This window comes from Cinclus cinclus, chromosome 3 (assembly GCF_963662255.1).
Source record: "Cinclus cinclus chromosome 3, bCinCin1.1, whole genome shotgun sequence".
Classification (NCBI taxonomy): domain Eukaryota; kingdom Metazoa; phylum Chordata; class Aves; order Passeriformes; family Cinclidae; genus Cinclus; species Cinclus cinclus.
The window spans coordinates 95,634,515-95,658,690 of NC_085048.1; the positions used below are offsets into that span (position 1 = coordinate 95,634,515).

At 39.5% G+C, this 24,176-nt stretch overlaps 1 protein-coding gene across 4 annotated transcripts in view; it reads right to left on the reverse strand.

The window, feature by feature from the left end:
* The window catches only part of LIN9 (lin-9 DREAM MuvB core complex component), a 38,844-nt gene extending 14,668 nt beyond the window's left edge, over positions 1-24,176 (reverse strand). For 3 of the 4 annotated variants that reach the window (XM_062489332.1, XM_062489331.1, XM_062489330.1), the window contains exons 1-6: positions 24,098-24,176; positions 14,249-14,281; positions 13,115-13,209; positions 10,530-10,634; positions 8,531-8,664; positions 4,419-4,544 (exon numbers count right to left, since the gene is read on the reverse strand). In XM_062489332.1, the coding sequence (XP_062345316.1) occupies positions 4,419-4,544; positions 8,531-8,664; positions 10,530-10,634; positions 13,115-13,209; positions 14,249-14,281; positions 24,098-24,176 (572 nt within the window). The remainder of the gene's footprint in view (positions 1-4,418; positions 4,545-8,530; positions 8,665-10,529; positions 10,635-13,114; positions 13,210-14,248; positions 14,282-24,097) is intronic. The other variant, XM_062489333.1, reaches the window with a different exon arrangement.

Here is a 24,176-nt window from a genome sequence, read left to right on the forward strand (position 1 = left end):
AGCTCAGCCCCAAAATCTGTTCTGAGATTGATCACATTAAAAGTTTACTTGATCTTGGGCTACTGTGTAAAATCAGATCAGCTGTAGTAGTCTCCTTCCCCATTTTAGGGGGTAGGGTAATTCTAAAAATGCAATCCAGAAGATGGAAGGCTCACTCCTAAAGTGCTTACCTTTTATTAATTTTAATTTCTAACCTACTGAATAGGCAAGATTCATGAGGGAGATAAGCACCAAGCACAAAGTCATTAAGGACTCAATCTTTCATTCCTTACAAAAAAAAGTTCCTTCATTCTTGTGTCAATGAAAGAAGTAATTTTAAAAAGGTGCACAAATGCTATTTTAAGTCTGCCTGATTGCAGAAAGTTATTTATCAATTAATTTGCCACCTTTGTTAATTGCTTTACTGCAGTCAAATGCAGATTAAACATTTTCTGTGGAACTCATACAGTTATATACTGATTACTGATCAATAAGAAGTTCTATTTTATAAAGTTATTTTAGTCATTGTCCACTCTGCTGCTGGTTCTTCTGCACCACAGATTATTTTAAATCCTCTCAAGATCTACAACCCAGTACTATGAAGTCAGTTCCTTCTTCCAAATCCATTTCTACTACTGTCCTACTATATGCTGAAACAAGCATTCTGAGGTTGTCTTCTGCATACCCATCACTGGGAGAATTCCACAAAGCCCTTTCACTTTTCTCCACAACTTCTCTTCCTGCCATTGTGTACAAGAAGACTGTAAACACTAAGCTGCCAGGATGGTGAGACCATTTTGTTTCACACTGACCAGCAGTTTCACACTCTATGTGCACACATCAGTTGCCTTTTATCTTGCTTATACAGGTTTTTTAAGTTATATAGGGCATAGGCCACCTGTTTTCTCCCAGTTTTAACACAATGAGATTCTAGTCCTAAGCAAGACATGGGAAAAAAACATAAGCAAGAATGAACTGAAGCTGTGAGGTACTTTTGTCAGTCAGCTAATGCAGATATGCACAGCTCTGAAGGTTCCCATATGAGGCTTTCCAACCACTATCAGCACAAAAATCACCACTAGTCTTTGTACAGCCTAGAAATTCTGTTGTAGATTGAAGCTGTAGGTGTGTGTTCCATTCACCAGTTTACTACTGAAGAGCAGTATGTAGAGAGAATGTGTTTACCTGGAATTATATACTGTTCCAGGGGTCCTCAATAGGAATTTAAAATATCCGCAAAGGGATTTGGCAGACATAGAGAGGGATGGTGGTTGGGAAACTTAAGAGCTTACTTGGATATTCTCATTTATTGATGCTATTGACTTCATATTTACTACTGGAGAGGAATAGGTGTGAAATAATGCTTGAAGAGAGCTGTGAATATCAAGTTGCAAAATGCAGGTCAGAGCTTTGAGGAGAAGAATGGCTAACCACAGCAAGACAACAAAATAAGCAAAAAAAAAAAAAAAAAAAAAAAAAAAAAAAAAGGGAAAAAAAAGCAATATAGACTTCATATTAGTCCTTCTAATCATGTCCAGGGTCTTACATGAGGAACAGTTAGTATCACCTAATGTTTTTAGGCTTGTTGTCTTAGAAATACAAATTCAAATGCTGATATACTAATCACTGGCCTTGGAAGGTCCCTACAACAGCAACTACTTGTTTTACTGACAGCTCGGGTGGTCTTGAAAAGCCTCAGTCCCAAATGCTGTAAACTATGGATGTACAAAGTATTTGCAATATATTTCTGGCTTCTGTTAAAGGAAACCTCCACTCCAACGTTCCCTTAATGCATTTAATAAAGGTTATCCCATCTTCATGCCATCCTATGAGAAAATGAAGATTAAAAAAAACTATGGCACAGACCAAAACTTCAAACTCATTAGTTTTCTGAAGAGACTTCTGAAGCGGTTGAACATGCTCCTCAGTTTTTACCTTCCTTGTGAGAATGTGAATTAACAGAAGAATCATCACCATCATCTAGTAGTAGGACAAGCAGATCTAAGCTTGATTCATATCCACTGCTATTTCACAAGCCAAGTTAAGTCTACATGGAGTACACAAAACTATTACCACTTCCTTCTTCTGGAGCATATCTTTCCCCAGTCTACAGGAATCTTACAAGCTTTGCAGGCTCTCATGAAGAATACTGCTGTGTCAATCAAACACACTGTTGATGTGTGATAGGACATTTAAGGTAGCAGCAGACATAAGAAAATACTACCATTTATTTAAACAAAACAAAAGATGACAACTATGTGCATAACTATCACAGAGACACTATTATCCTCTGCCATCAACACTGTGCGTGCAAAATGTCTTAATTACTTTTTTTTTAATCCTTCATGGGGAGATATCAATGTTGACATGGTATACAGCTTAATTCCATATGATGAGGACAAACAGAAGAAATTCCTTAAAGAATGGTAAAATAAAAAAAATCTTTGCTCTACAGGTAGATGAAAATTGTGTTGAAAAAAGCATTTAAATAATTCAGAATAATTCAAAGTTTTTTAAAACTAAGGCCAAAGACCACTCTTGGCATTTTGAAAGAGACTACCAGTAATTAAAAAAATATTAGTAAAGAAATAAAAAGAAAACAGGAATGATTATTTTATGTTGCTATAAAGCAGTAACTCAAAAGTTTGCATTAACAAACAACTAGACTCTTTATGCAGTCAAATACTTCTACTTCAGAATGCAGATAAAACAATTTCCTGCCCATTTAGACCTTTGGTTCCTTTGGCATGAGTCTCTCATTTAAAAAAAAAAACAACCTCATGACAGCTGAAAAAAACCCCAAATCAAACTCAAAACCACTCTCCCTATGGCTTAAAAAAATAAAACCAAAAAACCAACCCAAAGAAACCCTGAAAAACAAAAGGAAGTTTGCAACCCACCAGGTTGGATGGGGTTTTGAAATCTGATGCAGACAGGGTTCCCTGCCCAGAGCATGCCCTGACCCCAATCCCTGTTGGAACAAGACAATCTTTAAGGTCCCTTCCAACCTAAACCATTCCAAGACTCTGAAGCTTTACCAATGGTCCACCAGACTGCTGAATGAGGCAAGCTGATCTTCTAGAGAAGTAACCACTTTTGGCAAAAGTCAAATGATAAATTAATGACTTATCCTCCAAGTACCATTTCTCTCCCAGTAGGGAGCATGGAAACAAAGCCATGTTAAAAAAAACAAAACAAAACAACAACAATAAAAATAAAGCCAAAAAAACCCCAAAACAAAACAAACAAAAAACCCTCCCAGCTAAGTTAAGCTCAACTTTCCATGAGAATCTACTTTCAATCTGGCTCTGCTGCCTTCCCTTGACCGGTGATTTTTACTTATTCTGTTTGCAGGTACAGAAGGTGAATGGTCTCCATCATGCAAAATATAATCTGACTCAGTGATCTAAGAAGAAATGGATTCAGTACTTCTGCATTTACAGTGTTTGCATTTATAGAATGCAGCATTTGCCATTTACAGAAATAAAAGACTGATTAATCTATGAAACACTACTTGTATAATGAATGACAAGGTAGTCAAGTTTGGAAGGACCTCTCAAGGTTATCTCCTCCACACCCTCCAGCAGAGTCACCTCCAGGAGGCTTCCCAGGACCATGTCCAGAGGTTCTCTGAGTACATCTAGGGATGGAAGATTCTATGACCTCACTTGTGCCCATTCTCTCTTTTCCTATCTCCAGATAATGTTGGAATAAACCTGGCCCCATCTTCTCTATCCCTTCTCTTCAAAAAATGAGATCATCCCATAGCCTTCCCTAGGCTAAATTGTGTAGGTTTTGTGAAAAGACTGAGCTGAATCAGAGGGCTTAAAAATTAAGCCCTTAAAAATTTTAAATAAGGAAAAATACCCTATATCCTTCATTAAATTCTGGCTTCTTCTCTAAAATGGACAATATTTTATGGGTAACTTTATCTTTCATGTGTCTTAATAGCCTATCTAGGAAAAGTTGAAGACCTATAAAATCGTTTAAAAACAATAATAAAATAAATGAGGTGAAAATGTACACTTGTTTTCCCCATGAAGAGCTAGTTATAGCCAGGAGAAAAAAAAAAAAAAAGCAAAACAAAAAACCAAATACTTAGTGAAAAATTGGCCAGTTCTTCCAGGCCAGGAAGCACTGCAGTATAGAAGATACAATAACAACCTCAACACATCCTAGCTTGGACACTCAGTTATCTGGAGCAGGAAGAGAACATTTCAAGCATAGGCTCATGAAACCTACATGGATACATATATTTAAGGAATAGGGTGTGTGGGGGAGAGAGGTGCTCAGAGAGCACCTCAATAAAATGAGTTTTACTACTCTTAAGATACTGTTTTGTTCTACTATTCGAATGCATTTTTTTAAAAAAGGAATAATTCCAATAACATCAAAACTACATGTAAGTAATGTCTGAAAGAAAAGAAAGAAAAAATTACCTCCGTGGTTTTCCCATTAATCGTCTGATTTTTCCCCATTCTACTCTTGTCAATTTTCTGGTTTTCAAAGTTGGAAAAGATTCTTTCAGGCATATACAGAAATCATTATCTCCTTCAAATAGTGGCCTGTTGAAACATAATTAGTCATATGTTAAACACATTAGTAAACTTTTGTCACAAGATTCCAAAAAACATCCACCATCAGAAACAGTAAAAAAAAAAAAATTAATATAAATTAGTCACATGAACAAGACACTCCTATTCAAAGAAAAATTTTAATTCAGCCAAAAACAAAATCAGGAAGTTTCCAGGACTATTGTTCTTTGACTCTTACTATCACTGACATTTAAAAATGATCCTTTTTGTAGTTACTACAGAGAAATACACATTTTCTTCCTTGTCTGTAATGTATATAAAGGCACCAAATGGAACTTCAGCAGAGTCAGCTCAGTGTCATGAGTATACTGCAACACACTGAAGGAAACCAGAGAGTGAAATATTGAGAATAAAGGGAAGGACAATGAGGCACTGAGAAACAGACAGTACCTTTTCTCATCAATTCATTCAACTGTAACTCAGCAGAGGTTTCCAAAATACAGGAAATTGAACCAACTCATCATTCTCTACAGCTGTACAGGTGAGACTTCTATTGTATCATCCCATGACTCCATGGTGAAGCAGAGGATCAGTAGGAAAGAAGTGACAGTTCAGAGAACAGACCTGCACAACTCAGGAATTTCTCTCTGATGCTATGACCCATCTCTATCTCTGTTTTATGACTGCCTTTTTCTTTGCAGTACCACATCCTTCTTAGGCTGGGGAGACAAGGGAGCAGCAACAGGTATGCCCATCTAATAGAAGGTTAATCATAGAAGACTGTGTGCAACTGAAACTGATCCCTCCTGGCGAGAAGAAAAGGATAACTGCATCCTAGATAAAGCTGCTTTCCTCCACACTTTGCAGGGCACTGGGGTTTGGAGAGGAATAAACCCAAGCACAGAACAAAGAGGACCTTGGAAGCAACACTGCTTTCAACTGAGTGTCTGGGGTGGCAGGAGAGAGGAAAGGTGCACAGATATAAGCAGACTCAGGCAAGAATGGAAGAGAATAGTTTTGCAGTAGGACGCTGCAGCTGTGGCACGAAGTGGAAAGGAAAACAAAAAGAATGAGCAGTGAGGCTCAGGAAACAGACACGGAAGAGTATACAACAGTATAATTTCATCCATATTTACTAGTGCTAACATAAGGTGTCTATATGAAGAAGAACTATTTAGCTTGTTTTTTTGGTTTTTTTTTTTTTTTTTAGTTGTGGGTTTGTTTTTTGTTTTTTTTTGAGAAAGATAACCTGCATTTGACAGTTCTTACTAACTCTTGTCCTTAAGCAGGCAAACCCTAAACCCACAGCATACACAAGACTGGAAGCTCTGGAAAATGGTGTAAGCAAGTTACAGGTGCATCTGCTTCCGAGGGCCTGTGATCACTATAGTAATAAGTAGCACTTCAGAAGTCTCTGCATGTCCAAAATCAATGGGACTTTACAGCAAACAGTCCACTGCAGTAGCATATAGAGAATCCAACTGAAACAGCTTTGATAATCTAATAACCACAGATGACAGTTGTAGAAGTAAAAATATTTCAAAAACTTACAGCAGACATGGCATTTTATTTGATTATTTCAATTTTGGATGCAATAACTTGATTAAAATATTCAGAGATTTGTACAGTGAGACATATTTTGTCAGTTGACAGCTCTACAATTTAAACTTTTTTAAGCTTCTCATCAAGTCTGGACCATATCACTCCAAGAAAGAGATACCAAAAATTTCCTTTCAAAGATAGGCAGTCTCTTAGTAAACTATATTATAATCCCTTAACATGGTCATATCTTATGAGCATTACAAGCTGTGTTTGATTTGCAAGGCAAGGTTTTGGGAGAGGGGGGCTGCAGGGGTGGCTTCTCTGAGAAGCTGCTGGAAGCTTCTCCCATATCCCACAGAACCAATGCCAGTTGGCTCCAAGGTGGACCCACCTTTGGCCAAGGCTGAACCAATTGGCGATGGCGGTTGTGCCTCTGAAGTAAGAGGGTTAGGAAGGGGAAAAAACCCCTGTGCAACTGCAGCAGGACAGAGATGTAAGAGTACCTGAGAGAAACAGCTCTGCAGACACCAAGCCAAGGTCAGGGAAGCAGGTACTCCAGGCACCAGAGCACAGATTTCTCTGCAGAACACAGTGAGGCAGCTATGTCCCTGCAGCCCCATAGAGGGGCCCACACTGGGGTAGGTGGATGCCCAAAGGAGGCTGTGAACCCATGGGAAGCCCCTGCTGGGGCAGGCTCCTGGCAGAACTGTGGAGCCATGGAGAAGAGCCCATACTGCAGCAGGTTTCTGTCAGGACTTGTGACCCCATTGGGGACCCACATTGGAGCAGTCTATTCTTGAAGGAGCTCATTTCATGGAAGGAGCCCACACTTGAGCAGTTTGTAAAGAACTGCAGCCTGTGGGAAGGGCTCACTTTGGAGAACTTTGTAAAGGACTGGCTCCCATGGGACTTGGAGGATTCCTCCCCGGAGGAAGGAGTAGCAGACAGACAACAGGTGATGAACTGACCACAACCCCCATTCCCTGTCCCCCTGTGCTTATGGGGGAACTGGGAATAAAGCTCAAGAATAAGGGAGGTGTTTTTAAGGTTTGGTTTCATTTCTTATTATCCTAATTTGATTGGAATGGTAATAAATTAAACTAATTTCCCAATGCCAAGTCTGTTTTGCCCATGACATTAAGTGGTGTAGTCTCTCCCTGTGCTTATCTCAGCCTTTGACCCTCTTGTTACATTTTCTCTCCTGTGTCCAGCTGAGGAGTGACTGAACAGCTTTGATGAGCACCTGGTCTAGTCAAGAACCAACCACACTTGCATACATGGATAAATATCAAAGAGGATTTCAGAATTACCTGCTAAACTCAAATTCTAGTCTACTGATAGACCTGAAGTTTCATAGACAATATTTAAGAATAAGCTAGAAGTTCTTGGTCTGTTGTAAAAATCATTATTTAAAATGTCACATATTAAAATTACTCCTAGAAATAAGAAGGGTTGGGGTTCTCTGTTTTGTTCAATTTTTTTCAAGTAAGGAGGGAAAAACATGAAAAGACTACTTATTTCAAAGGAATTAAATCCTAGAGATGATTAATTTAAAACTAATTAAAATGGACATGAAATTTTTCTACTTCTGATGAATATATGCCAAAATGTTTTTCTGTTGCTGACTGCCTTCTCAGTTAAGGAAAAAAAACAATTGTGATTAAAATAGGAAGGAAAAACAGTAATTATTTTGTTTGTACACTCTGGAAAATAATGCTTGTTAACTCTGAAGCCATTCTTAAGAATAATAAATACTTGTGTTGCATCTGTTAGTCAATCTGTGTAGATTTTAAGATTCTATTCATCAATAATATTTTTTAAATTTTAGAAATTAAATTATTTCTCTTAAACTATTCATGCCACAGTGCTAGTGGCATTAAGAGAAAAGTGCCAAAATCTGAGGCACAAACTGCAGAAACAGTCCAGGAAATACATTAGGAGATCCAAGAAGGATGCTGATATCTGGACAAGAGCTGAACAGTCACAGCCTGAAGTGATCTGTTAGTGATCATAATAAAAACAGGATGATGGGAAAAAAAAATGTAATTACCAACATTTACACCACTTAGGAAAGCAGCACTTTTTGAAGAAGTAGTGTCCTTCCTATCTCCTTTAACACTGCTGCAAGGGTTCAGAAAAGTCTAAGTGTTCTGTTATCTTCATGTTTCAGATGCTAAAACCATTATGAATAAAATCTGGCAGAGGCAGAGGTGATAAAAAGAAAATTATATACATGAAGGAAGTCTTTCCATAGAAGACTTTCTGAAGTTGGTAGTTGTGAAGAACAAAGAGCACACAACATTGCTCATTAGAAAAAAGAAAAACACCCATCACCACCAAACAAAATAGTTTGCAGTAACTAGTAACTTAAGACAAAATTGGAGAATCTAACCAATATATGGAACTATGCAGATCAATTTCAGAAAATTACTTTTTCTACACTAATAAGAGATAATTATACAAATCAAACATACTTATCTATATTTGAATAGAACCATTCATATATGCACCACTTGTGAGCTTTGGGCAGTTTGAGCAGGTTACGAAGTCGTAAACCAATCTTCTGTGATACTTTCTTTTCTGGCGTGGACATTGTTGTACTAAACTTCTTTGTAGTTTTAAAAAAAAAAAAAAAAAAAGAGAGAGTTAAACAGAATCTAGTATTTCTCAGTATTCAAATAAACCAGATTTTCCTGATGAAAGTCTGCACGTATTGCTTCATGGTAATTTTTTTTTGTAGATCTGTAACAACCCTTACAGCATTTTATCAACAATGCAATCAAACAGAATAGACAGCAAATTTTAACAGGATCAATACCATTATCTACACACAAAGCTCTTTTAATGGAAACATTTTCCAGCACTGAAAACTACATTATTGGTAACAGCATGGTACTAAAATATATACAGACTTCAAATCTCTGAGGCCCCACCAACTGACTCAGGTGAGCATAACTGGTGTTGCAGGTCAGATGCCAGCAACAGTACCTGCCTGATTTGCACTAGAGCTTCTACTCCTGCTCACTCTTCTTAAGCTGAGGAATTTAACACAGCCAAAGCATTGAGCAGAGTGTCTGCTTAGAAAACTGCAAGAGAAACAAGCAATCGAGTTTTAACTACATTTGAAAGCTTTTTGATAAATCATAGAAAAGACACTTGTCTTGCATAATGACAGACCCATGTTCAAAAAAGACCATTAAAAAATAATCCTGTAATTTTATTCTAAGGATGGCTGTCTTAGCTGACAGAAAGAAAAAGTTTTCTGCAAAAAAATAACAGCTTTTTGAGACTATAGGTTTAGCTGGGTCCCCATGCCATTGTCACTTGTTATCCTTCCCCAGACATTCAAAGTATTTTGGACTTCAGTAGCAGCAGTAATAGGATAAAGCATAAGGTAGGCACCTTGTTAGCTGCAGCTGCACTAGATACAGGTCCCCTTTCTCCCACTGGAACACTAGGAAACAAAGCCTGGTGGGACAGCAAGATCTGTGAACTACAACAGCTGCAGTCCCTCGCAAATATTTATCTGGCAATCATTGGACCTCCAGAATCAGACATTTAAGCACAAAAGAACTGGGTTTAGAACATTACCAAGTCTTTCTACGCTTAAGAAATCATGGTAATGAAGAGAAATGCCATGGTTCTCACCTCTGACAGAAGAGACACAGCTAAACGGTGAGTGCCAAGCCTTTGACATCAGACACTGCACAGCACAGCTCAGAAGGCAAATCAGAACAGTATTCAAATAGTACTTTTTCAGTGAGGTAAATTCAGCCTCATAAGGTGATGGCACAGAGAAGTGATGTGGATGACAAAGGTGCTACAGAGCCAATTCACTGAGACTAAGAGATGTTATCCTTTCTATCATAGCAAATAAATGCTGACAAATTTCAGCTGCTAGCTGCTTTTTCGTGCTGTATCAAGGAGTGGACAATCAAGTGGAGGATGATAAAACAAGCTCTTTGAACTAAGAATTTTAGCATTACTTGAGAAACAGTATTTAGGATCAAGAAGGTAAAGCTGGCCATGAAAACACTTAGGCTACAAATATAGAGCAAGTCCCTAACTTGCTGGGATACATTAAATTATATAGCAGCCTTCTCAATTATGCAATCAGTGCAAGAAACTTAGGCAGTTTTAAACTGAAGCTGAATCAATTTATGCTGACTACAGGAGATGACTGATTGCAGGAGCATCTTAGGCAGTTAGTCTGGAATCCTTTCTAGCTCTGTGTGTTCATGTCCAAGATCACAAAGAAGAGGTTCTCCTATAAAGAGGAGCAAAGCAGTTGTAAGAAAGAACAATATTAATTTGTTTTGAATTGTGGCTTACTTCTAGCAAGAGTTTTCTTCACAAGAAGATTCATAAACCAAAAATGCAAATTGAAAAGCAAATCTATTCCAATTTTCGACTAAAGCAGATAGGATTGTTCCCCTTTTTGGTAAAAATATCTCCATACATCTATGTAGGTACCTGTGGAACCATCGCAACCTTCTGATTTCTTTTGGGTGACCTTGTGTTTATTTGTCTGTCATCTTCTTCACTGAAGAGTCGACTCCGTTTTGAATTTCTGAAGGGCTGTATGGAACAAAATTAAGAATTACAAGCAAGAAACCCGATTTCTCTGTTCATGCACAGAATTCACAGTGAGGGAAAAGAAAGGTCTCTTCCCTTGTCACCTGTTGGTTTTCAGGCACACGGTACACAATAAATAGTGCCTCCTAGCATTTCAAGATTCCAGGCTTTTCCAGTGCTAACTATAACCATTACTGCACTGCTGGCCCAGTTTCACAGAAGTATTTAGAGCCTAACTCCCACTTGTTTCCATTAGAGTTAGGTGTCTGAACACTTGTGTATCTTAGCTTGCCTTGGTTATAAGTAGTATATCTGTTAAACAATTTGTTTTGAATTTTGGATCAAAAAAGGTTTATTCAAACACTGTATTTGTTTTGTATGTTCTCACTGACACAAAACTTCAGCAAGAATTTCATCATACAGTGATGCATGTTTGTTGGTTTTTTAACTCACTGAAAGTATCGACACAGCAAAATGCTAAGAAGTTTGAGTCTGAAGAAATTAAATCTTGAATAAGTTATGTGACAATCTCAGAAAAATAATTTAGAATTTATGCTAAGTGAAAGTTACTTCTGTACTGCCATAGCTCAGAAAGAATTAGAAGGCTGACTGAAAACAAGAATTGTATCATGAAAAAAATTAATTTAGTTATTCCTCATCATGTGACCCTATGACAAAAGATTCCTGCTTTCACTGAGGACAAAAGAGCAACCTGTGACTGGCTGTGAGCACTGAAGGGAATCAGCTTTTCCTTTTCCTTCCATGAAGGTTCTGTGGCCGAGCACAAGAACCAGAGACAAAATAAATCAACATAGTTAAATAAAATTTCATTAACAAGTATTTTTGCACTTTAGAAAGACATTTAATACATTTGTGACTGGTTAACTGCTTGAAAAGAGAACTTTTCTATTAAATAAATCAGTGGTAGCTAAAAATCTGTCTGTCCCATGCCATCTGAACATGGGGCTTTCGCAGGAAATGTGCCTTACTCTAAATTATATATATTTTGTAAAAAGAACTACACAAGTGTACTTAAGTAACAGAAGTGCTCTGTATGTGATAGACACCTAAGCACATGCAGCACACAGAAGACGACATTAATTCCTGGTAGACGTTACAAACCAGGAAAGGCACACACTGGACAGAGGAACTACATATTGACATGGCAACCAAATCATCATGATCCAGACCAAGCAAACTGTTTTACAACCCTCAACAGAGGCTGCCAAACTCTGCTCCAAAGAACTATCCAAAAGGAGAGGAGTGTTTCATTACTCTGGACTGTCGGTGCCTCACACCAGGGCAAAATAACAAGTGTTGCAAAGAGGTATCATCCACAGTGGCCAACCAGGTCAGGCATTTTTGGAAAGATTTTTCAACCAACAGTAAAAATGTGTCTTCAAAACCTTCAGCATTTAGCCAACTCAAACTACTCCATTACATCTTAGGGCACTGCCAGCATGTCAGACTATGCTCTGATCTTTCCCCCACCTTTCTACAGAACACTGGGCTACATTCAAAGTTTGACTCTGTGTTTTTACCGCCTACAGCCACCACAACTAAAGACTGACAAAGTTTTCATACATCAGATATTACAGCCAATCGCTTCAGGTCTTTAGCACATATGATCTTCTAAGTTAGCAATAGGGCTTGTTTCTGAGAGATGATGGGCATTCCTGGGAAGCATCTGAAAACTGTGACATGAACTGCAGGAATTAAGGGTCTTCATAGTTCTGATTTCTGTCTGGAACAGCATTTTGTAGACCTTATGTTCTCTACCATTAACACATAGCAAACACGAGTGTATATATGCATCTCTATGAATTCTACCAAAATAAATAAGAGGGAGAAGATGACAGGACAAGGAACAGTTAAGCAAAAACAAACCACAAGACTGAAATGGTCAACCCAAACACCAAACAAGCCATTGGAAGCTGCAGGTTCACTTCATAGCCCCACCTTGGGTTGTTCTTTAATGTAAGGCCTCCTATGAAATTTTCTCAGAATACACAAATTTCACTGACAGTGCTTTACTTGTATTAAAATCTGCCTCTCAGAAGGCACAATGATGGAAGTGCATTATGGCATTTTCCTTTCCTTTATGCTTCAGTTCTCAGCCATAATTAGAAGCGAGATATTTCATGAGATACAAAAATAGTTGATCAGAATTGGTGATTCCTAAGCTCAAGGTGGTAGACACAGTACAAATACTTCAGACAGCACTTGTTTTACAAAAAAAAAAAAAAAACAGAGAAGAAATTATTTCGACCTATTGTGAACGAGGTCAGCAATTTAATGTGTTTGATTATTCATTTATAAAATATGTTTTCTTCTCTTACGCAAACTGTGTAAAGTGCTTGTGAAGGATATAGCTTCACATTTGGGCATTACAAAACCATAAATCTCAGCCTTCTTTTGTGATCTTTACATATGACTCACTGTATGGTATTTTACGAGTCCCAAAGCTTTTCATTGCTTCTTACCATTTCCACTGCAGAACCAGCATTCTTGTTTTTCCAAATGTGTGTTTTCTGCAGAGAATTGTATTTTTCATTCCATGAACTGGATAAACTTCCCTCTATTGAGAAGAAAGTACATCATTAATATATATATATATATATATATATATATATATATATGCATATTTTAACATAACTACTGTCCAAAACCAAGTATAACACCATCAATTACTAAAATATTTACTTGCAACAACTTTGAATTCAGTAACAAACAGATTTTAGATTTTGGTATTTTTATTAAATAGTTCTTAACACTAATTTTAAAAAACTGAAGGAGATTTTCACCACAAGGAGAAACATAAACAAGTATTTTTTACTCATGACAATGTTTAGGTTTCTTGAAACCTCTTTTGCTGGAATCAGTTACTTCCACTGTCAGGTTGACACAACTCAACAGTTGAACTGTGGCTGTAATTGAGACAAGGCCAAAGCAAAGCTCTACAAGGCATAGACACCTTCTAGTTCTGGAAAATTAAGTGGGTGTACACCAACAAGAAAATAAAATTTTATTGCAACAAATCTGCATTAGTTACACCATATTTAACAGACCATGCCTTCTTCTTGGTGTAACAAAAGCCTTGTAATACATAAATAAGCTTTAATTATTGGGCACATTAGAAGTATTCAAAATTTGTATGAATGTTCATGAAGATAATTTCAAAGAAAAAAATACAAGCAGCAGGTTTCTGATTTAGCCCACAACTTGCTGACAGAGAACACCATAAAATTGTGACATGCCTTCCTAAAGTAAATTTTGTCACATGTACAGGTCTCACTAAGAATCCTTCCTGTACCTCATCCTCAAGAGATGAAAGATTACCCCAATCTTCTCATCAAATTTGATGCCCAGGCAGTACTTTTGAAAAAAAAAACACATTTTAGGAATTTCACCCAGAAGAGCAGTGTCTAAATACACCACAATATACATAGTTTCAACTGCCAAGGAATATTATTCTATAGAACTACAAATACCTACAACAAACCAAATCATATTTCAACAAAAAAGCCTGTGATTTTCTTGAACTTTCCAAAGCCAGAAACTAAATACACCTGAAAGTCAGATTGGGTACAAGTAAAAAAAACATATTAATTTCTTACCTTTCAAGCTCACAAGTGCTTTTGCTGAAGAACCTGCAATATAGCAAAAAGTCCACATAAATCACAAACTATTTCACACCATACACCCTATGCAGAGTCTGCTCATTCTTAATTAATTCTCAGGAAGAAAGTGGAATTTAATATTAAAATCTTCCACAGCTGAATGAGAGAACCCAGCACACCCTACATGGCACTAAGCATAGAATTATATGTCTATTACCAATAAATCTTGAAAGCATATTCATATTTTGGCTTTTTCCTTTAGTTTCATGCCTACACAACAACTTCAGAAGTTAAACACTTGGGTTTAACACAGCAAATTCTCAACAGACTTCATTGCCCAAACTTCTCCCATGTGGCTGCTAGTTTCAGGCAGTTGCAAAAGTATTTTACAACTGACAAGAAAACTAATAAACACTACTTCTTTCCTTCTGGTTTTTTTTTTTCCCCTCCTACCAGTTCAAAGCTTTTCAGTGCCCAAGATTTCCAGGAAAGGAGTAGTTTATACTCAAAAGGAAGAAGAGGGATAACTAGTTGCCCCCTGGTGGTATCTTTTTATTCAGAAAGGCAGCAGATTAAGATTTCAAATGCAGGCAGGATCATTACTTTGCTCAAATTGTTCAAACAGTATACTAAACACATAAAAATTTCACTGCTCCCCTTCCACTGCACCTGTAGAACCTCTGCAATGTTCCTGGGCCAGGAAAAAACAAAATGGGCCTGACTACAGTGGGCCTTCATGATCAGGAATTGCTCAAATGTGCCTCTAAGAATGAGCTGTTTGAAACAACTGCATTAGCATAGGGCAATATATTTCTGCATGACAATGCCTCCCCAGATTCACGCTTTTCTCTCAAATCAATTTTATCTTTCCAGTTATGTTCCTGTGTGACAACCACTACTCCCCCTCTCTTTCTCTGCTCTCTCCTTCATCTTCTCTTTGAAATTGCTGCTCCAAGAGCTTTCTGACACCAAAGCTCCAGAAATTTCTTGCAGCTGCAATTTATCTAACTCCTTACCTCACTAACCTCACAGTGCCAGAGATACTTGCCTCTAAGAAAAATACATTCCAGGAAGTATCACAGAGCCAAAAGAATTATTGTGCCTTTCCAGAGAACTGAGTGTTTAGGACTGGGCAGGGCCACTGAATACAGGTACAGCAACAGCAAAAAAAAATCCCTAATCCCTTAGGTTTCATCATAGCATTTTGTTTGCTGCTATCTTATTATGACATCTGTTAAAAAACAAAATGTCAATACAAAAAAAGACAGGAAAATGAAACAGTTTTATTTATTTCTTTCTTTCCCAAAAGCTTAAAAAACAGTTTAAGATATGAAATAGAACTAGCTTTGAGTCACTGGGGGCTTAGAGAGCTTCCACTCCAGTATCTCCCAAGTTGTTCAAATCTACAACAGCAACCACATCCAGGATTACATGTCAAAACCATGGTGCCACACCTGGGCTATACTGGCACACCTCTTTCACATCTCTTTTCTTATGTATATTATTCTTATGTATCTTATTTGTTGGGTTGGAGACCTATCAGTGACTGGTACAGAAACATGATTCTGTGATGATCTGAGTCACAAAGACTTCAGCTCTTGAAACTAAACTGTATGTTCAAGGTATCACTATTTTTTTTTTTACATTTTATGCTAAAAATCCAACACCACACACTGTGATTGCATAAATACAAAGGTAGTCCACTATCAACCAAGAATGAACAGCTCTGAAAGGTACCATTAAGAACAGTGAAGAACTACTGTGTTCCAAATTTACATAAGGGATGGTGGGAAATGCCTGCAGGAGTAAGTACACACAGTTTAAGAACATGTCAGTGGGGATGGAGACACGGGAGCAGGGTCATCAGGACTGTCAAACAGAGGAGATGCTGCCTTTGCAGAATAGATTACTATTCTGAGAGCTCTCAGGCACTTCATCTGAGCATACAAGCATTTTCCTCTTTTTCTCATTGTCTTGCTGATACGAATCAAGTTCAATCAATCCAGTCCAGGGTGAGTATGAACACTGTTAACAATGGAAAAGAAACACTCAGCAAGAGGCAGCAAAGCTTTATCTGGAGCGGTGTCAATCTCACAGCAGAACTCCTGAGATGCTCTGCTAACTACAGGATGCTTCACCTGTGAGAGTGATGATGGGGCCAGCACAAGGTTATAGTGCTATTTCCTAGCTTTACAAGATTAGCACTCCAAAACAGCATTAGTTGCCAAGGAGTTTTCCACATGGGATAGTTAATCTTCCATAAATGCATGTTAGAATAGGGCTGCTCACTTGTTTTCACTTGACCTGTAATTAATGTATCCAGGGCATCTTTATGTAGGAATATAAGTGTCCAAATAAAATATTCCTGATCTATGGAAGTTCAAAAGTTGAATTAAACTATTTTACTGGAACAAAGTACAGAAAAATAACATCAACACTTCTGTAGCTTAAAGATTTAGAATACATGCAGGATACCAAAATGACAATGGAGATGTCCATAAGCTTCATTTTACCTCAAAGGTAAACAACATGACACAACATGGCTTTTCTTGTCAAGTTCTTCTATACTGATTTAGGAGCTACTTGCAACAACACTGAACTCCAACGAATATGGTACATCTCCCTATTTTTTTTCCATTTAGTTTGGCAGTACTGTCAATACTACTAAACCAGAAACTAGCATGATGAGCTAAGAAATACTGTGTTACAATAAAAACCAGCCAACATTTAATACAGATAGAAGCATTTCAAGAACTATAAAAACTGCAAAGTGATGCAGGATAGATTGAGTTTATTAAAACTATACAAAATTTTACTTATAATAATGATTAGATTTACAACATACTAGCCTCACACTAAATGCCAGTAATCTTGTATACTCCTGTTCTGAATAACAAACATATAATCACAAGCAGTCTTTTTAACCTGCATTTTACTTATAAACAGAGATTAAAGTAGAATACACACACACACACACACTTGAATGTAAATATCTATTATGACAATGACACAAACTTCATTTCCAGAAACACTTAAAAAACAAATGGGTGGAAAGCAAGAAATAAGGCCTGTGAATCAAACAGGTTATTACAACTAAAATCTACTTCCAGCTCCTCCAGGTTCAGAGGATCTCAAAGGTGACTTTCTTATTACTGACAGCAAAAAACCCCCTTAACCTAGGGAGGAAGCACAGGCAGCTCAGCACAGCAGTGGCTCAGGAATTCAAAGGTCTGCTTTCAGGAAGCTGCACTGGCACACTGCTCCAGTGCAAACTGCAAATTACCTTTGCATTGTCTTACTACCCTATCGAGTAGTGCTCTGTAGATGTTGTTAATAAATTAATTACTTGAACACACTGCTCACACTTGACTAAGTCTGTAAAATTAGGAAAAGATTCAGCAGAGATCTAGGAGATAAATTTCAAGATCTAAAGGCATGTCTTATTGTGAGAAAGTTAAGACTCTCCAATCTTGTTCTTCCCAAAGAAGGTCAAGATCTGCATTGATCACTAGTATCTACATAGGAACATAATTTAAATGGGTAAATAGCTACGCAGCCTTTTTTTTTTTCCTAAGGAAAGGCATAACTAGACCTATTTTGTAAAAGATTACATTGGAAAACTCAGGTTAGCAATGAATGCAAAGTTTAACAGCTTTTATGTAACTATACCAAGAAAAAGCACCTTGAGCTCCCTGTAACTCAAGGTCTTAAAACAAGTTCAATACATTTTTAAAAAGAGCTAAAAAGGAAGCTTGAAACTGATGCACAGAAATTCCACATACAAGTATATCAGCATGTTTAATGAAGACTCAAAGATGATTATAATGGCCTTTCCTGGCTCTAAAAAACAAAACCCCAATGATTCTGTAAAATATGTGCACCACAGATGTGCAATAACAATAACTGTGTTCTAGATTATGAGGTATTAAACAGTGTTGTAACAGGAAGCTCATAAGCTCATAAGAGTCAGGAATAAGTGTATTTATGTGTTTTCTACCACTTGCAAGAAATTATTTTCAGGAAGTCCAGATAAAACCAAATTGATAAAAAGCCACTGAAGTTAAAATCACCTCAGGTCTGCCAAGCCTGGCATGACAAAGACCCTGATGTTTTCATGTCTGGCTGGCTCAGAAACCCACAGGCTGCTGAAGCAGTCAGTGTGGGTTCCTGTGCATGGACAGCTCCTCCAGTCCTGAACTGCTGCTCCCTCTGAGCACACAACCCCCAGGAATCCTTCCTCCAGCCCCAACCTCCTGCTCCCAGCTCAGGGGAGGACACACAGAGCATTGCAATAAATAAAAAGAATTTTAAAAAACCTCCTCTAGAGGCCATATGAACTCTCAGAAAAGTATTTCTGGTATGGAGATAAGCTTTGAGGTGTGTGAGAAAAGTGCAAAAGCTTTTACCCTTTTCAAAATGACAGGTTTAAGTTTAAAACCAAGCACCTACTGCCTCCCCTCATTTGAGAGCTGTAGCTGAAGGGGAGGAGTTTGACCACGATTCAATATGGGCAGCTGTGAATGCCCTGATGAACATTCTCAGCACAAAAATGAAGTAAAGCAGTTTAAATGTGGCTTCTCAACTGCTGATTTGAAAATCTAAACAGCAACACACACACACACACACACACACACGTGCATATTATGTTTGTAAAAGTGTTTTCAGTTTAATAATGAATCTGTAACAGTTGATAATTTTGTAAATAAATGTTCCGAGTAACCACAGGGATGTTCTATAGCTACTGATTTCATTAATGTGTGGGGACAAAGAAGCATATCTAAATCAATATAGAAAATTCTAGGATCCAGATCAGCAAATACATGATGTAAAGCCTTTCCTCTCCAGCTCGTTACACTATTTTGTCTAAATTTGCACAGGTGAGCAGTTATTTTAACACTGGCTGCATGACTACCTCAAAAACCAATGTAATTAATCTGCATTGCCAGCACTAAAAATGGTGTGACAGAAGAAACTCATGTAGAAAAAGGGAAAAAAAACATGAGCCTTTATTATAGACTGAGTCATTAATCCTCCAAGAGATCATTCATCTACACAAGCATGGCACAAGTTGTTTCAGCAAAGGAAGCATCTCAAACAATTGGCCAATGCAAGGAAGGCTTATTCAGGAAAACTCTGAAAGTAAAAAAACACCCATCAGAGGGAAAAGAGACTCTGGGGAGTTTTTAAAGCTACCCCAAAACTTTAGGCTCATTGCAGAGGTAAATAAATAAATAAATAAATAAATAAACAAACACTAACTCTTCACTTCAAGCATGAATCAGTATTTTTTACTCATGTTATGAGGCCACTAATAAATTGACGTGTATTTCCAAATCCTAATTTAATTACTGGATGGAAGTATGTTTTCCAGTCATGTGAACCCTTCTACAGGATTTTTGTAGACAATAACCATAATAACAAAGTCCCTCTTTTTGAAACTGCGTTCTCATAATGGACAATACACTGATACCATGGTAACATACAATTTTAAAGGCAGGCAGCACAAATAATCCCAAAAATTATTAGTTGTGAGTACTGCATAGCAGCCACAAAGCTAACCTTGAGCCTTCTTCCAAATACTGCAATCTCACATAGTTCTGCTGACTTTTTGTCTCAAACATCCAGGCCACAGCAGTGCTGGGCTCACGGCCCCTTGGAGCTGGAAAATGGAAGCGCCAGAGGTGTGCCACAACCTCCTGCAGCTGTCTAGGAAAGCAGCAGAGCAGAGGACCCATGAACCACAGCAAAAAGTTGTGCTGGGGGGTAAAGACAACAATTTCTGCTTGACTTGCTGCCCTTATGCTGCAGACTCCCCCCATGTGATAAAAAACCCATGCAGAAAGATCCTTATCCCATTTCCTTTCTGCCTGTCCTAAAACACAAGCCGCTATGAACAGTAACAACACATGGTATTTGGCAAGACAATGACTTCAGAATTTGTACTGTAGAAGTTGAACCCTGACACCCATTACCCCTGGAGTCTGCCTTCTTTCTCCAATTCACCTGCTGCTTGTTTGAGTTTGCCCACACACAGCACAGGAACAGCGCACTCCGGTGCTTCGCTGCTGGCAGCGGCCCGGTGTCCCCGATCCCCGAGTTATCACCTTCTTGTTAGAAATAGCATCTCCCTCTCTCTTTTACAGAGCAGATCCCAGCATCCTTCTCCCTCAGACCTGCTCGTGCCAAAGGATGCACTAAGATGTGGCTTTGCCTGTGCTGCTCTCAGCAGAGCTCTGCCTCCAGCAGGACCAGGACAATCTTCAGTCACATCTGCACGTGCTGCCTGTTTTAGCAGAGCCTCACCTCAGCAGAAAGTTCATTTCACATCAGAGCTTGCCCTCAGCTTCACTGCACAAGCTTTAGAAACATGCAGCCCACAAATCAGATTGCTATTACCAGTAGCAGGAGAGAGGGCAGCATTATGTATGCTCCAATACAATCCACTGTTTCCCTCTTCTGAGGCACAGAGAAAAAGCCATCTGGTCTGCAGCACCAAGGCTGCCCACCATTTACCTCCACTCCAAAGTTACCAGGAGATAAGAAGAAGGAAAAAAAAAAGCATTGACTAAAATTAGTCACTCATTGGGCACCAACCCAAAAGCCTGCAGAAACAAATTTTTGCCTTCAAAATATAAATCAAATTATTAGTGTTTGAAGTATTTCTGCAATTGGGACCTTTAATATTCTGGAATTTTTCAGGCAGAGGATTTGCCACAGATTTGTTCTTTCTTCACCCGCATCCCAAATTACTATAGGGCTCTCCCCTGGCAGCACAGGAAAGGCCTCAAACTACAAGAAATGCACATGAACTTACACACCATTTCAGGCTGTTAGCGTGAACCCTCTTACTGTTTTATATGGTCAGAATAACAGCTTTAGAGATAAACTTTAACAGATAACTTCAGCAGATAAAACAAGCATGTATCCTGAGAGACAACTGTGTGCATTACATTCATCTCACTCCTGGGTTAAGGAACAGTCACTGCCCAGCTGCATTACAGAACCTGCCAGAGGACAAGCAGGTGCTATTAGAATACTCTGGGACAAATTCCACTTCATCAGACATCCAATCTGAAAGTAAAACTGTGTGGTTCTTACCATACAGTAAAATGTCAGTTCTCTGGTCACCAAGTGCACTGTGTTTACCTCTAATTCTTTTTATGTGAAAACTCAGGTATGGTCTGCTACCCTACTATAAACTATGTTGGAGAAAATTCACAGGGGTGATGCACAAATTTCAGTCTCTTAGTCATGAACTATTCCAACTTCTTTTGGAACTCACTTCTATACCACAAGAATATCCCAAAACCAATTTTGCAACGCTTACTGTTATTATCCTTTATAAATACATACTATATATATATAATATATAACCCTTATATATATTATATCCTTTATATATCTCAGCTGCAGACTGAGAGCTGCATGAAGTCAGTGTTAAATTAGTCAGGACTAAGTTTACATTTTCATGTTAAATATAAGAATGGAAACGAAAGAACTATGTGTGGCAGTAATTACTGCAATTTGAAAACATCCAGATCACCAAAGCTGGATAGAATAGGAATGGAAGCACAAGGCAACCACTCCTCACACAGTTCTAGCAGTTCAGCAATGCTACAGAAAACATAAAGCTTCCTGTCTGATGAAAAACGCCCCCAACTTGCATCAAACTTAGGTAAATACAAAAAACCCTAAGGTCAAGGTCAGCACAGCAGAAGCTTACTGCCTTCACAAAGAACCACACCGTGTCTGCTTCACCTGCCAAGCACGGACACTGTTGACAAGGGTCACCAGCACAGCCCAATCCTAAGGGAAACTGAGTCACACACTCTACTTCGCTATCTGCTACAGGTGAAATGACAGACCTGTCAAACCTTCCTGAGGTCACTGCAGGCAATATCAAAGCCAGAGGAGAAAAAATTATTTTTCATACTTCACAATAATTTCTTGAAACACATAGTATTTCCTCTGGAAAATGGGCAAGGCAAATGGAGGAACAGTAACTTAAACATTGTCCATTCTAGTGAACGGGGAAAAGTTCATTTAATAAGCAATAAACGGCTGCTAATTATTAATTACAGTAGTGTCAATTGGTCCATGACTTGTATTAATCAGTTTCTAAATGCAGCACAGCTTCCATGACTGAGCTGCACCAAGCTGAGAGTGTCAGCTCTATCCATAATTTATGATGATCCTCCATAAATCTCTTCAGTTAACACAGTGACACCGGCCATGTGGGCACATTAACCAATTTTTCTCCTGACAGTTGTAGGAGCTGTAACAAAGACCCACACTGAGTAAGCAGAAGCAAGATTTCCATTCCAAGTGACCTGTTTTTGAGCATCTTTGGATATGGAAAGAGTTGGTATCTTGATGAACTTGCATGGTGCTGAACAAAACAGTGCCACCAAAAGATGTCTCCCCTGTTCTGTACACACCTATTGAAACTAGTAAATGCCCTAGTTTTAGCTTGGCAGGAGGTCAGTCACAGTTTCTAAGAGGACATATCAAGATGGCATCTAGACATGTTTTACACTGAATAATTTCCTCTTCTGTAACACTTAAGTACTTTGTGCATGAATCCACATATACAGCTACATCTCTGCTTTTTAGCTACACTAAGTTCTTATTGAATCCTTGTGCTCTCTGAAAACAACATCCAAACAAACCCTATGGAGATAACAGAATCAAGGAGGTTTAAAAAATACCTCTGAGACCACCGAGTCTTTTAAACAAACACCATTATATCGACTAGACCACGGCACTAATTGCCACATCCAGTCTTTCCTTAAACACCTCCAGGGACAGTGACTCTACCACTTCCCTGGGGAGTTCATTCCAATGTCCAATCACCCTTTCAGTGAAGAAATTCCTACTAACGTTGAATCTAAACTTCCCCTGCTGAAGTTTGAGATTATGCCCTCTCGTTTGTTGCCTGGGAGAAGAGGCCAATCCCCACCTGGCTACACACTCCTTCCAGGAGTTGTAGAGTGTGATAAAGCCACTCCAGAGCCTCCTCTTCTCCAGGCTAAACACCAGCAGCCCCCTCAGCTGCTTTTCAAGACTCACGCTCCAGCCCCTTCCCCAGCTCCATTGCACTTCTCTGGACTCTTTCCAGCATCTCAGTGTCCTTCTAGGAGGGAGGGGCCCTGAGCTGGACACAGCACTCAAGGTGCATGAAAACACATGTTTACATGCGGTCTTCCTGTACAGCCAGGTTTCTGCCGCTGACACACAACACAACACAGGGTTTCGGAGCTCTTCCCTGCGCATTCATCAGTGCCCCCTAGACACTGCGTGTGCACGCCCTGACCCCCAGCCCCGCCGAGCTACTCGCACCTTGCACGGTACAGGCTACAAATTCACGAGTCCTCCTTGCCCTCATGGGCGACAGCCAGGTCCGGAGCGCCGGGCAGCTCACCCCTTCCTAGGGGCAGGACGCTCCTTCCCCCGCACTGCCCCGACCCCCGCGGGCAGGGCGGGCTGTCACTGCGCCCCGCCCGGCTCCCGCTTCCCGCCCCGCCCGCCCGGCAGGTGCCGCCCGGACGCGGCGGGGGGCCCAGCCCCAGCACCCCCGAGGGCAGCGGGGGTCGCACCCTCGGGACGGAGCTCTACGCCCGCCGCTCGGGCCGGGGCCTCGCCCGGGAGGGGCGGCGGCGACGGGGGGGGTGGAGGGGGGCCGGCCCGGCCCGGTTGCCAGGGAGGAGGCTCCGGCGCCGGCCCCGCACAGCGCCCGCGGCGGGAAGGAGGAAGCGAAGAAGGGAGGCGAGCGGGCGGCGAGGCGCGGCGCGGGTGTCCCGGCGGGACGAGGGGGCGGCGGGAGCGGGGGCACCGGTCCCTACTCACTCTCGTCAGGCAGCTGATCCAGCTCCGCCATCTTGAACGAGCCGCGCCGCTTTTTCAAAGGCTGCCTGGCGCGGGGCAT